General features: G+C 44.6%; 1 protein-coding gene across 1 annotated transcript in view; it reads right to left on the reverse strand.

The window, feature by feature from the left end:
- Positions 1-4,072: 4,072 nt before the first annotated feature.
- Positions 4,073-13,877, reverse strand: part of MRPL18 (mitochondrial ribosomal protein L18) — a 41,277-nt gene continuing 31,472 nt past the window's right edge. The window contains exon 4 of the mRNA XM_069765788.1: positions 4,073-4,503. Coding sequence (XP_069621889.1) covers positions 4,432-4,503 — 72 coding nt within the window. The 3' untranslated portion in view covers positions 4,073-4,431. The remainder of the gene's footprint in view (positions 4,504-13,877) is intronic.

The raw sequence follows: 13,877 nt of genomic DNA on the forward strand, positions 1-13,877 counted from the left end.
GCTGCGCTGCCGGACTCTCTATTGACACTCTGTCTTTCAGCTGCATTAGCGTTGCCGGGTGCTGCGGCGTCTCCGTGCTGCAACATACTGTGCCCCCTTAGTTAATCCGGACCCTTCCGATCCTCCGCTTCCGTCGGGATAGTGTAGATTCGTTCCGCTGTGCAGCAGGATCGATTTTCCCCTTGCTCTGATGTCAGAGCGCTCAGCTTGGTGCCGCCCACAATGACACGCCCCCTGCTGCTCCCACCCACCGCGCTCTGTAATGGCGGATTCTGAAGTTTTTCAGTTAGACTGGTGCTCAGGTAATGGCGTAGCTCAATTAACAGTCTCGTGCCTAACGGTTATGAAGTGATTACCTCAGGGGATGGCGGCCATCTTTACTCCATTATAACCAATGGGGAAAAGTCACTTTCAATAGTTTTCAATGGGGAATGGATTTTTCTTTAATAAAGTCAATTTTCAAGATTTTTCATCCCAGTTTTCACAGTTTTGGGCTCCAATCACGGCACACAATACCCGGTATACGGGCTGGCTAGATCCTGTTCGTGACGCCAATTGTGACGCCCAGGAGACCAGGATACCCAGCACCGGACCAATGGAGTCTGTCTCTTGAGGGGGATGTCACGGGTGGCTTGACCCGGTGCTGTGGCCTCAGGCAATGCACAGTGTAAGGGGTATCATGAGGGGACAGGCACTTACTTGATCAGCAGCAGGTTCTCCCAGCGGTGACGATCCCGATCCTGGATAGATGGCTATTGTCCAAATGAAAGACTGAGGCACTGAAACGTTTAACCAGTTTACTTTAACATAAAAGGATTTACAACCAGTCCTGTCACCGGAGTCTGTATGGGAACTCTGAGTTACTTTGACCCTGCCGGGGTCTTCGCCTCTTATTGTGCACAATTTCTGTGTGGCCCTGCTGCTGTATGTGAACTGGCTGCCGGCCCAATCTGTCCCCTCCGGGTCCTGGTTCGACGGGCAACCCGAGTCCTTTTATCGGTTTACCCCCTCTGGGAGTACCGCTGAACTCTGTGTCTGTTGCTGCGTCCGGCCCTAGTGAAGCTGATATCACCTCACGTTTTTCCGGTTGCTGCATTATATATAATGAATACAGCCACGGATCCGGTATCCGTCTTTTCGCCTGTTCTGGGTAGTGATTAATGCTACCCGGTTCTCACAATGTCCTTTTTCTCTATCCCTCTTCTCCTCAGGCCGGTGATTTGGGCCTGGAAACCGTCATAGGGCTGTTAGAAATTCAGCTGTATGACCTCTCACTTTCAGCTCCTTAGCCCAACTGCCAGTTCTTCTCTCAGACCAGAATGGATCAAGGGGAGTCTCTGGAGCTCCCCCTTCTGGCCGGAGGTGGTAGTGCAGTCTTGCTATTTTAGTATTTGTATTTACTGTCAGTAACTATTTTTGTGGCAAATACCCCTAGCGGTGCCACATTCTCCTCTGGATCCCAAAGACACGCCCCCAGGTCCTGACCCAGCACGCCCCTGCCAATACGGAGCGCCAGAAGTCGTGCTCCCTGACTACATTTCAAAAACCTGACCTGCACATCCAAACATAGACTAAGTGTGAACAGGTGCTGAACCTAGAGTCGCCAACTCGTATATAGTTAAGTAAATAAGGCAGCACACTGCAGCGCTAAAACATGCAAACTTGAAAACACGAAATTTGAACTGCATTACTGCACTAGAAATATGAAAAATGAGAGCGTTTAGCGCATAAAAATGGCCAATTTTATGTGTACCTGGTAGCCCCTTTACGGCATCTCTCTTATACCAGGTCCTACGCTTGCCTTACCTCGCTGAGAATAAACGTCTCCATCTGAATGGGTGCATGTGAAACCTCTTCTTAGACTAAAATTCTCTCTCTCTGTGGAGGGATATTGCCGCCTCCTAGCTTCAGGTGTTTTAATTACAGCAGGTCCAATACCCCTCCATAGAGAGAGAGAATTTTAGTCTAGGAAGAGGTTTCACATGTACCCATTCAGATGGAGACGTTTATTCTCAGCGAGGTAAGGCAAGCGTAGGACCTGGTATAAGAGAGATGCCGTAAAGAGGCTACCAGGTACACATAAAATTGGGCATTTTTATGCGCTAAAAGCTCTCATTTTTCATATTTCTAGTGTAGTAATGCAGTTCAAATTTCGTGTTTTCAAGTTTGCATGTTTTAGCGCTGCAGTGTGCCGCCTTATTTACTTAACTATATACGAGTTGGCGACTCTAGGTTCAGCACCTGTTCACACCGAGTCTATTTTTGGATGTGCAGGTCAGGTTTTTGAAATGTATTCTCTAGCCTTCTGATCGTGCACTCCGCCTCCTAGCTTCAGTGCTCCCTGACTAGACCCGGGATTCAGGTCACGGCCCTGGATGTCATCGACGCATCGGAATTGCTGGAGACGCCAGCCGGTAATCCTGTTTCTCCGGCCCCGACCAGGTATCCTAAGGCAACGCCCCCAGAACTCATCACAGGCATGCCTCTTGACCCGGAAGTCCCAGCTTGAGAAGCCAGCAGCCTGGGACACCGCAACAGCAGCTGCTGCCCAGAGCCCTCTGGGGAGGAATGTGGCAGATACCAGCACACAGCTCAACCGGACGCTGACCGAGACTCCACCAGCCTAGAGCCCCCTAGGGAGGGGGATATGGCTGCTACCGGGAGCCTCCCGCTTGACCGGACCCGATACCCATCGGCACCAGGTACTTTAGGTCTTCACATCTTGCACTCCTCTCCTGGGTCTGTCCCTGATAGGGAGAAGAAAAACACTTAAGGGTGGTGGTGGGGAGGGGCTATTTAACCTCTTCTGTGTTCCTGTCCCTATCAAGGATTAAGTGGATAACCTCCTGGTGGTGCTGTCAGGAGGGACGTCCTGGAAACAAAAATTGGCAATTTACCACGTATTAAAAGCATATCCATTTTAGTGCTCCTGTGCTACGCCGAAGTTGCAGAGGCAAATCTACCTCTGCTACCAGCATCAAAAAGTGCACTGTTCAGACCAGCCGCACAACCACGTCATTGTTGAGAAATGTTGCTTTTGTGCCTCCAAGTTTCCTGTTTATCAGGGGGTGGTGAGAGCCTATCCATTTTGGGATAAATATAATTTTAGCATTTTGGTTTAATTACACATTTTGCTCACTCTTGCTTTTACAGGCTCTTTGTTCCCCTGCACGTTTAGTTTCAAAGTAGTCTGTGGTTATAAATCAGCTGACATAAGCTCAGAAAAAGACAAACAGTTACAAACTTTCCTGTTAGGCCATGTGGACACGTTCAGTATTTGGTGAGTTTTTTTACCTCAGTATATGTATGCCGAAATCAGGAGAGAGTGAATAATGCAGAAATGGTGACGTGTTTCTATTATACTTTTCCTCTGACTGCTCTACTTATTTGGCTGACAAATACGGATGTAAGAAATTCACCAAATACTGAAGGTGTGCATGAGGCCTTAGACTGTCAGAGTGAGCTCACTGAAACTCTCAGGCACGGAGGTCGGCCACTTTCTCGTTAGTGCAGCTTTCCTCACACACTTACCAGCACTTCTGTCCATAAAATGGCTGCTGGTGGAGGATTATGTGACCAAGCCTGTCCATTAGTCTCCTCCAATAGAAAAGCAGCTTTCCCATTTCCCTCTACAACTGAAGGACGACAAAGGACAGGTCTGGTCACTGCTCCTCCATCAGCAGCCGTTGTATGAGCAGAAGTGATGGTCAGCTTGAGAAGAAAGCTGCACTGACAAGAGACAAGTGGTTAATCTTCTTTAAAGGGAATCTGTCACCAGGTGTCTGTTGCTTCATCTGAGAGAAGCATGATGTAGGGACAGAGGCCCTGATTCCACAGTTGTATCACTAACTTTGCAAGCTTTCTGCAATTTTGATAAAATCGGTTTTATCTCCTGAAGCTCTACTAGTTCTCTGAACGCTGTAACACTACAGATTGACAGCTTTCTGTGTACACTGTGCATAGGCAGGAAACAATGTGCATAGGCAGAAAGCAAATGAACAAAGGATCAGCAGTTGTACAAACAACAGTGCAAATGGTTGGAAAGTGAATAAATCACTCTCAGACACTTCACTGCAATCAATTTCATAGCTAACCAAGCTTTATTGAAATTGAAATTTTAATAGGAATATTTCATTGAAAAATAAATCAGTAATGACAGATAAAATACTTGCAACAATGGAAAGAAAAGGTAATTTTTTACGCCATGACCCTTGTAAAAATTAAACTTGACTGAAGCAAATGCGGTACAATAGAGTGGAGGTGTATTAGAAAAGTACACAATGTATATGAAGCCGTAGAAATGGCGTTCAGCTTTGTAAAGACGCGAGGTTTTTCCAGGGCGAGCCGGCTCCAGCTGTGCTGAGATATCCTAGAGGCAGGAACATACAGTAGATCTTGGTACTTGACAGCAACTACACCTCTTATGTCTTACTATTCATAAATTCGCCTTGGTTCACCTAACACAATTCCACCCTCAGTCATAGCATTTCGAAATCTCTGCACCTATAAAACGAAAAAGTGAAAAAAAATTTTTTTTTTACAAAACAAATAGATAAATTATGTCTTGATTAGGTACATAAAATCATGGTGTTTGTCTTTATATTTTATACACATATCACCGGAAATACAATGTGTTTATCTGTACACCTGAGGTTACATGCACACATCCGTGTGTTACACGTCCTACTGCTGTTTTTTATCAGACATCACACTGATCTATAGAGTTTCATTGAGACATACATACATCTATTTTAAAAATGGATGTGTGTCTGGCTCGGGAGACTCAGAGCATGTCCTATTCTGATCAGATCTTGCAGATTAGACTTGGCCATTAAAGTCTATGGAGATCCATGAGACATAGGTGAAGCTAAGAAGACATGCATTGCACAGTGGGTACAGAAAGTATTCAGACCCTTTAAATTTTTCACTCTTTGTTTCATGGCAGCCATTTGGTAAATTCAAAAAAGTTCATTTTTTTTTTCTCATTAATGTATACTCTGCACCCCATATTGACTGAAAAAAAACTGAAATGTAGACACTTTTTCATATTTATTAAAAAAGAAAAACTGAGTGGCATGCCACATGCACAGCTTGTTATTGTTGTTTAAAAAAATTGTTTTGTTTTTTCTTTCTTTTTGGAAAAATAAATAAAAATCTATTGTAAAAAAAAAAGAAAAAAAAATGAAATGTCACATGGTCATAAGTATTCAGACCCTTTGCTCAGACACTCATATTTTAAGTCACATGCTGTGCATTTCCTGGCGTAATGCCAGACGATCTAGAGGACGTACGTCTCCTCGCAGACTTGGCGGAGGAGGGAGCCAGGGGTCCAGGAGAGGGGCCACCTCTGGGCGATCAGGGGATTATTGATGCCTTTCAAAAGCTAGTTGTGGCGGACATAAAAAAGATTAACCCAAAGAACAATACTGTTGTGTCCAACAGGGAGAAAAGACTGCCTAAGAGAATCTACAATCTGATACATCATTAATAATAAAAAAAACCCTCTGATAAGGGGAGGAATACTGTGTTAATTAATAGATTGGATTATGTGAAAATGTGTAATGACATTTTATCTGATATGACCACATATGAGATTTTATGTCAAGACCCCTCCTTGTCATATATAAAGAAATTGAGTGAGATTCTAGTGAGTGCCAAGACAGCCCACCTAATCTCGAATGATGAATTTTACTTTCTACTACCCTAGTGCCCTGTTACTGCAACATTCTATGCAATCCCAAAAGTTCACAAGGGCTACCCACCCCTCAAGGGGAGACAGAGTGTCGGGAATTGACGGGCTGGCCCAAGAACAGTAGCGTCTATCTCGACCAAATCTTGAGACCGTTTGTTGTGGCCCTGCCCTCGAATGTAAGGGATACCACTGACCTTTTAACTAAGCTAGATGGTATTGTAGTGGAACTGGGTACGACACTTTTTTCGATTGATGTGGAGGCCTTATACTCCAGTATACACCATGAAGCAGGCATAAAAGGGGTGGAATATTTCCTGAACACCAGAGGAAACCACCATTTTTCACATAATGGTTTTGTATTAGAACTATTGGAATACATCCTATGCCACAACTTCTTTATGTGGGAAGTACTACCACCAGCTCAGGGGCACCGCAATGGGCAGCCCCTATGAGCCTACATAGGCCAACTTGCTCCTGGGCTGGTGGGAGGATACAGTGGTTTTTGGGGACGGGGATGCGGTCTGGAGCCCCTATATCCAATTCTGTGGCGGTTATATAGACGACATCCTCGTCCTCTGGACTGGGGATGTGCCTTCTTTCTGTGCATTCATGGAATCCCTAAACAATAATTAATTGGGATTAAGATTCACACATGAAGTAGGGGACAATACTATAGCTTTCCTGGATGTTAGAATCTCAATTGAAGAGAGTGGCGAAATAAAAATCTACCCTACACCGAAAACCCACAGCAGCCAATAGCCTATTAAGGTGGGAGAGTTACTACCCCACTCCCCTTAAACTTGGTATTCCCAAGGGGCAGTTCTTAAGATTAAGGGAAACTGCTCCCAGGACACCAATTTTAACCATAAGGCCAGGGACCTCAAGAAAAGGTTCTCCGACAGGGGTTACCCTAGAGCACTATTGGATGAGGCCTGTATAAATGCCCGATGTTCGAACAGAGCTACATTACTTAATCCCCGTATGAGGAGTAATGAAGAGTCTAAAACAAGACTAATAGGTACTTTTGATGACCAGCAAGCCAAAATTATGGAGATTCTTAGGAAACATTGGGGAATTCTGAGAAAAGATCCAGACGTGGCCAAATGGATTTCCCCTTATCCTTCTGTAACTTACAGAAAGGGGAGGTCCATAATGGACCAAGTAGTGAGTAGCCCTTATAATCCCCCTAAGAGAGCAGAGACATGGCTAACTAATAGGTCCTTTGGCACATTTAAATGTGGTCATTGTAGCTCCTGTAAGTACATTTTACCATCCAATACATTTCAGAGTGCAGCAACAAAGAGCATCTATAAGAACAGATGCTTTGCGAACTGCAAAACGGAGGGTGTAGTCTACTTGTGTACTTATTCCTGCCCCATTGATTATGGGGGAAAACAAAAAGGCAATTACGTGTGAGAGTAGGGGAACACTTGGGACTGGGAGACATCAGAAATAAAAGAGACACCCCTCTAGCAAGACACGTAAATGCAGTATATGGAGGCAATTTGGAGAGCATCGCCTTTAAGGTAACTGAGGTGATTAATCCCTCAATCAGACAGGGAGATTGGGATAACAAAATTCTTCAGCGAGAAACCAGGTGGATCTTCTGGATGGAAAGTATGAGCCCTGGAGGCATCAATGAACAAATTACGTATACCTGTCTCATTAAAAGCCCGTTCGAGTTATACTTGTTGATAGAATCCTTTTTGGTCCAAATATATCCAATTTTTGGTACTGTAGCTGCAGTTTAATAATACTCTGACAGCATTACCTACACCTTAGAGTTGAGAGGGTGTTTATTGTTCTCGGCTGATACCTTCTTTTCCCCAGAGCAAGATATTCAATATCACTTATTTGTGAGAACTTATGTGGTTGTATATGCTTCAATAATGGATATACAAAACAGACAAAATAGAGAAAAAGTGGAGGCTGCGCTGTTAAATATAGTGCAGGAAAGTATATGTGGCTAGTATCTATCCTGCCTAAGCCAAATGACACGTCTATGCGCATGTCCTTGATTGGGGACTAAAGGTACGTCACACTCAGCGACGCTGCAGCGATATAGACAACGAGCCGATCGCTGGAGCGTCGCTGTTTAGGTCGCTGTAGAGACGTCAAACACAGCAGCTCCAGAACGATGCAGGAGCGATCCAGTGACGTAATGGCGACTCACTTATCGTTCTCGCTGGTTGTTAGCTCCATGTAAAACGTTGCTGGCGTCGTTGCTTTTGATGTCAAACATGACGATACACGCTGACCTGACGACGAAATAAAGTTCTGGACTTCTAGCTCCGACCAGCGATGGCACAGCGGGATCCAGATCGCTGCTGCGTGTCAAACATGACGAGATCACTATCCAGGACGCTGCAACGTCACGGATTGTTGTCGTTCTCGTTGCAAAGTTGCTGAGTGTGACGGTACCTTTAGAGCACAATGCGGCTGTGCATCTCTTTGGCTATGTGATTCATCAAGCTAGAGAACACAACTCTTATGTGCATGTCCACGGCTCTGGGATGCATTTGCGTTCCACAAACAGGAAGCACTAAACTTAATAGCGGAAGGACTTGTTCTGCTATATAGACGAAGGCTTGGAAGTGAAGTCGGCGTGTGTGCCATGTGATACCATTCATGCCACTACGGAGTGCTCCTATTCATTTTCCCCTGATGAGCCCGTATGGGAGAGGGCGAAACGTGTAGGCACAGATACACTGGGACAAATAACTACATATGATCCAGATAAGTGATCCATCATGGTGTTCCTAGTATGTTAATTTGCTGCAGTATTTTATATTCTGGCATGGGGCTATCTTTTGCATGATATGAAGATACTGGGATATAAATTTTGTTTTATTTGACTGACTATCGCTTACCCAGTATATTACTGTATTTATTATAAGAACATGGCATTAGGTCATTCCTTGTCCATACTATGAGGAGGTTGAGAGAAATGATCTTTTTGACCCATTATGGTGTAGGTAGCAGGTTATTCAAGTGCAAAAAACAGCTGATTTTGGTACTTTAACGGCGCCGGACTATATTGTGGCCACTAGGAATAATGTAATGCAGAAAGTTTTTTGTAGCAGTAATACTTTAGCAGCAGGTCTTCTTCGTGTTATGAAGATTTTGAGATGAACCACTGTTAGTCATTTTGACCTATTATGGTACATTCAATAGGGCATAAAACTGTTAAAATAATATCTTACGTCATCCTAATAGCACTGGGCTTTTTTGGTGGTTACTAGGCATAATTTAATGCAGCATTATCTACTCAGCATGCTACAAAAAATTTCCTTGATCGCTGAGAACTTTTTTTCTGATTTTTTCTGAATTTTTCAGAACAGCCCCTAATATAGAGGCTGTGGTTCTATATATATACACTTTTACTTATTTTTTTGTTAGTATTCAGCTAGATCAAGTGTTCTGTGTGTATGGTGGTGGGTTTGGGCGTGGGTAGCTGATAGGGACATATAAGGGTCAGGAGGGACAGCCGACACGGAGTGGGGGCGCCATATCGATTTTAGGGTGCCAACCTCCACTGCCAGGAAGGTTCAGCCTAATAGGAACCCAATAGGGTTATACCAGGAATTGATACCTTCTATGTATTTATCCCTTTCAGCCCTGGTGTTGGTAATTGGTATTTTTAGGCAAAATGTATTGACTTTTAGTGTATACATAATAAAGATATCTTTTTATGGGGGTTTTCCTTTTTGGTTTTTAAGCTTTATACCCTTACAATATTTATATTGGTTTTGGTCTCATTAACCCCTTCATGACCCAGCTTATTTTGACCTTAAAGACCTTGCCGTTTTTTGCAATTCTGACCAGTGTCCCTTTATGAGGTAATAACTCAGGAACGCTTCAACGGATCCTAGCGGTTCTGAGATTGTTTTTTCGTGACATATTGGGCTTCATGTTAGTGGTAAATTTAGGTCAATAAATTCTGCGTTTATTTGTGATAAAAACGGAAATTTGGCGAAAATTTTGAAAATTTCGCAATTTTCACATTTTGATTTTTTATTCTGTTAAACCAGAGAGATATGTGACACAAAATAGTTAATAAATAACATTTCCCACATGTTTACTTTACATCAGCACAATTTTGGAAACAAAATTTTTTTTTGTTAGGAAGTTATAAGGGTTAAAATTTGACCAGCGATTTGTCATTTTTACAACGAAATTTACAAAACCATTTTTTTTAGGGACCACCTCACATTTGAAGTCAGTTTCAGGGGTCTATATGGCTGAAAATACCCAAAAGTGACACCATTCTAAAAACTGCACCCCTCAAGGTACTCAAAACCACATTCAAGAAGTTTATTAACCCTTCAGGTGCTTCACAGCAGCAGAAGCAACATGGAAGGAAAAAATGAACATTTAACTTTTTAGTCACAAAAATTATCTTTTAGCAACAATTTTTTTATTTTCCCACTGGTAAAAGGAGAAAGTGAACCACGAAAGTTGTTGTCCAATTTGTCCTGAGTACGCTGATACCTCATATGTGGGGGTAAACCACTGTTTGGGAGCACGGCAGGGCTTGGAAGGGAAGGAGCGCCATTTGACTTTTTGAATCAAAAATTGGCTCCACTCTTTAGCGGACACCATGTCACGTTTGGAGAGCACCCGTGTGCCTAAAAATTGGAGCTCCCCCACAAGTGACCCCATTTTGGAAACTAGACGCCCCAAGGAACTTATCTAGATGCATAGTGAGCACTTTGAACCCCCAGGTGCTTCACAAATTGATCCGTAAAAATGAAAAAGTACTTTTTTTTTTTCACAAAAAAATTCTTTTAGCCTCAATTTTTTCATTTTCACATGGGCAACAGGATAAAATGGATCCTAAAATGTGTTGGGCAATTTCTCCTGAGTACACCAATACCTCACATGTGGGGGTAAACCACTGTTTGGGCACATGGTAAGGCTCGGAAGGGAAGGAGCGCCATTTGACTTTTTGAATGAAAAATTATTTCCATCGTTAGCGGACACCATGTCGCGTTTGGATAGCTCCTGTGTGCCTAAACATTGGCGCTCCCCCACAAGTGACCCCATTTTGGAAACTAGACCCCCCAAGGAACATATTTAGATGCCTAGTGAGCACTTTAAACCCCCAGTTGCTTCACAGAAGTTTATAACGCAGAGCCATGAAAATAAAAAATAATTTTTCTTTCCTCAAAAATGATTTTTTAGCCTGGAATTTCCTATTTTGCCAAGGATAATAGGAGAAATTGGACCCCAAATATTGTTGTCCAGTTTGTCCTGAGTACGCTGATACCCCATATGTGGGGGTAAACCACTGTTTGGGCGCACGGCAGGGCTCGGAAGGGATGGCACGCCATTTGGCTTTTTAAATGGAAAATTAGCTCCAATCATTAGCGGACACCATGTCACGTTTGGAGAGCCCCTGTGTGCCTAAACATTGGAGATCCCCCAGAAATGACCCCATTTTGGAAACTAGACCCCCAAAGGAACTAATCTAGATGTGTGGTGAGGACTTTGAACCCCCAAGTGCTTCACAGAAGTTTATAACGCAGAGCCATGAAAATAAAATAAAAAAATTATTTTCTCAAAAATGATCTTTTAGCCTGCAATTTTTTATTTTCCCAAGGGTTACAGGAGAAATTTGACCCCAAAAGTTGTTGTCCAGTTTTTCCTGAGTACGCTGATACCCCATATGTGGGGGTAAACCACTGTTTGGGCACATGCCGAGGCTCGGAAGTGAAGTAGTGACGTTTTGAAATGCAGACTTTGATGGAATGCTCTGTGGGCGTCACGCTGCGTTTGCAGAGCCCCTGATGTGGCTTAACAGTAGAAACCCCACACAAGTGACCCAATTTTGGAAACTAGACCCCCAAAGGAACTTATCTAGATGTGTGGTGAGCACTTTGAACCCCCAAGTGCTTCATAGAAGTTTATAATGCAGAGCCGTGAAAATAATAAATACGTTTTCTTTCCTCAAAAATAATTATTTAGCCCAGAATTTTTTAATTTTCCCAAGGGTAACAGGAGAAATTTGACCCCAATATTTGTTGTCCAGTTTCTCCGGAGTACGGTGATACCCCATATGTGGGGGTAAACCACTGTTTGGGCACACGTTGGGGCTCGGAAGTGAAGTAGTGACGTTTTGAAATGCAGACTTTGATGGAATGCTCTGCGGGCGTCACGTTGCGTTTGCAGAGCCCCTGATGTGCCTAAACAGTAGAAACCCCCCACAAGTGACCCCATTTTGGAAACTAGACCCCGAAAGGAACTTATCTAGATGTGTGGTGAGCACTTTGAACCCCCAAGTGCTTCACAGACGTTTACAACGCAGAGCCGTGAAAATAAAAAATCATTTTTCTTTCCTCAAAAATGATGTTTTAGCAAGCATTTTTTTAGATTCACAAGGGTAACAGGAGAAATTGGACCCCAGTAATTGTTGCGCAGTTTATCCTGAGTACACTGATACCCCATATGTGGGGGTAAACCACTGTTTGGGCACACGTCAGGGCTCGGAAGTGAGGGAGCACCATTTGACTTTTTGAATACGAGATTGACTGGAATCAATGGTGGCGCCATGTTGCGTTTGGAGACCCCTGATGTGCCTAAACAGTGGTAACCCCTCAATTCTACCTCCAACATTAACCCCAACACACCCCTAACCCTAATCCCAACTGTAGCCATAACCCTAATCACAACCCTAACCACAACCCTAATTCCAACCCTAAGGCTATGTGCCCACGTTGCGGATTCGTGTGAGATATTTCCGCACCATTTTTGAAAAATCCGCGGGTAAAAGGCACTGCGTTTTACCTGCGGATTTTCCGCGGATTTCCAGTGTTTTTTGTGCGGATTTCACCTGCGGATTCCTATTGAGGAACAGGTGTAAAACGCCGCGGAATCCGCACAAAGAATTGACATGCTGCGGAAAATACAACGCAGCGTTTCCGCGCGGTATTTTCTGCACCATGGGCACAGCGGATTTGGTTTTTCATATGTTTACATGGTACTGTAAACCTGATGGAATACTGCTGCGAATCCGCAGCGGCCAATCCGCAGCCAAATCCGCACCGTGTGCACATAGCCTAATTCTAAAGGTATGTGCACACTGAGGAAAACGCTGCAGATCCGCAGCAGTTTCCCATGAGTTTACAGTTCAATGTAGACCTATGGGAAACAAAAATCGCTGTACACATGCTGCGGAAAAACTGCACGGAAAAGCAGCGGTTTACATTCCGCAGCATGTCACTTCTTTGTGCGGATTCCGCAGCGGTTTTACAACTGCTCAAATAGAAAATCGCAATTGTAAAACCGCAGTGAAATGCGCAGAAAAAAAACGCGGTAAATCCGCCATAAATCCGCAGCGGTTTAGCACTGCGGATTTATCAAATCCGCAGCGGAAAAATCCGCAGAGGACCAGAATACGTGTGCACATACCGAAACCCTAACCCTAGCCCTAACCCTAGCCCTAACATTAGGGGAAAAAAAAAATTTCTTTATTTTTTTATTGTCCCTACCTATGGGGGTGACAAAGGGGGGGGGGGGGGGGTCATTTATTATTTTTTTTATTTTGATCACTGAGATATAATCTATCTCAGTGATCAAAATGCACTTTGGAACGAATCTGCCGGCCGGCAGATTCGGCGGGCGCACTGCGCATGCGCCCGCCATTTTGGAAGATGGCGGAGCCCAGGGAGAAGACGGACGGGACCCCGGCAGGATCGGTAAGTATGATGGGGTGGGGGGGGGACCACGGGGGGGGGGGGGGGGATCGGAGCACGGGGGGGGCGGGGGGAATCGGAGCGCGGCAGGCGTGGAACGGAGCACGGGGGGCGTGGAACGGAGCACGGGGGGCTGGAACGGAGCACGGGGGGGTGATTGGAGCACGGGGGGAGCGGACAGGAGCACGGGGGGGAGCGGAGCACTGGATGGAGGGGAGCCGGAGCAGTGTACCGGCCAGATCGGGGGGCTGGGGGGGGGGGGGTCGATCGGTGGGGTGGGGGCACATTAGTATTTCCAGCCATGGCCGATGATATTGCAGCATCGGCCATGGCTGGATTGTAATATTTCACCCGTTATAATAGGTGAAATATTACAAATCGCTCTGATTGGCAGTTTCACTTTCAACAGCCAATCAGAGCGATCGTAGCCACGAGGGGGTGAAGCCACCCCCCCTGGGCTAAACTACCACTCCCCCTGTCCCTGCAGATCG

The sequence above is a fragment of the Ranitomeya imitator genome, chromosome 4 (assembly GCF_032444005.1).
Source record: "Ranitomeya imitator isolate aRanImi1 chromosome 4, aRanImi1.pri, whole genome shotgun sequence".
In the NCBI taxonomy this organism is placed as follows: domain Eukaryota; kingdom Metazoa; phylum Chordata; class Amphibia; order Anura; family Dendrobatidae; genus Ranitomeya; species Ranitomeya imitator.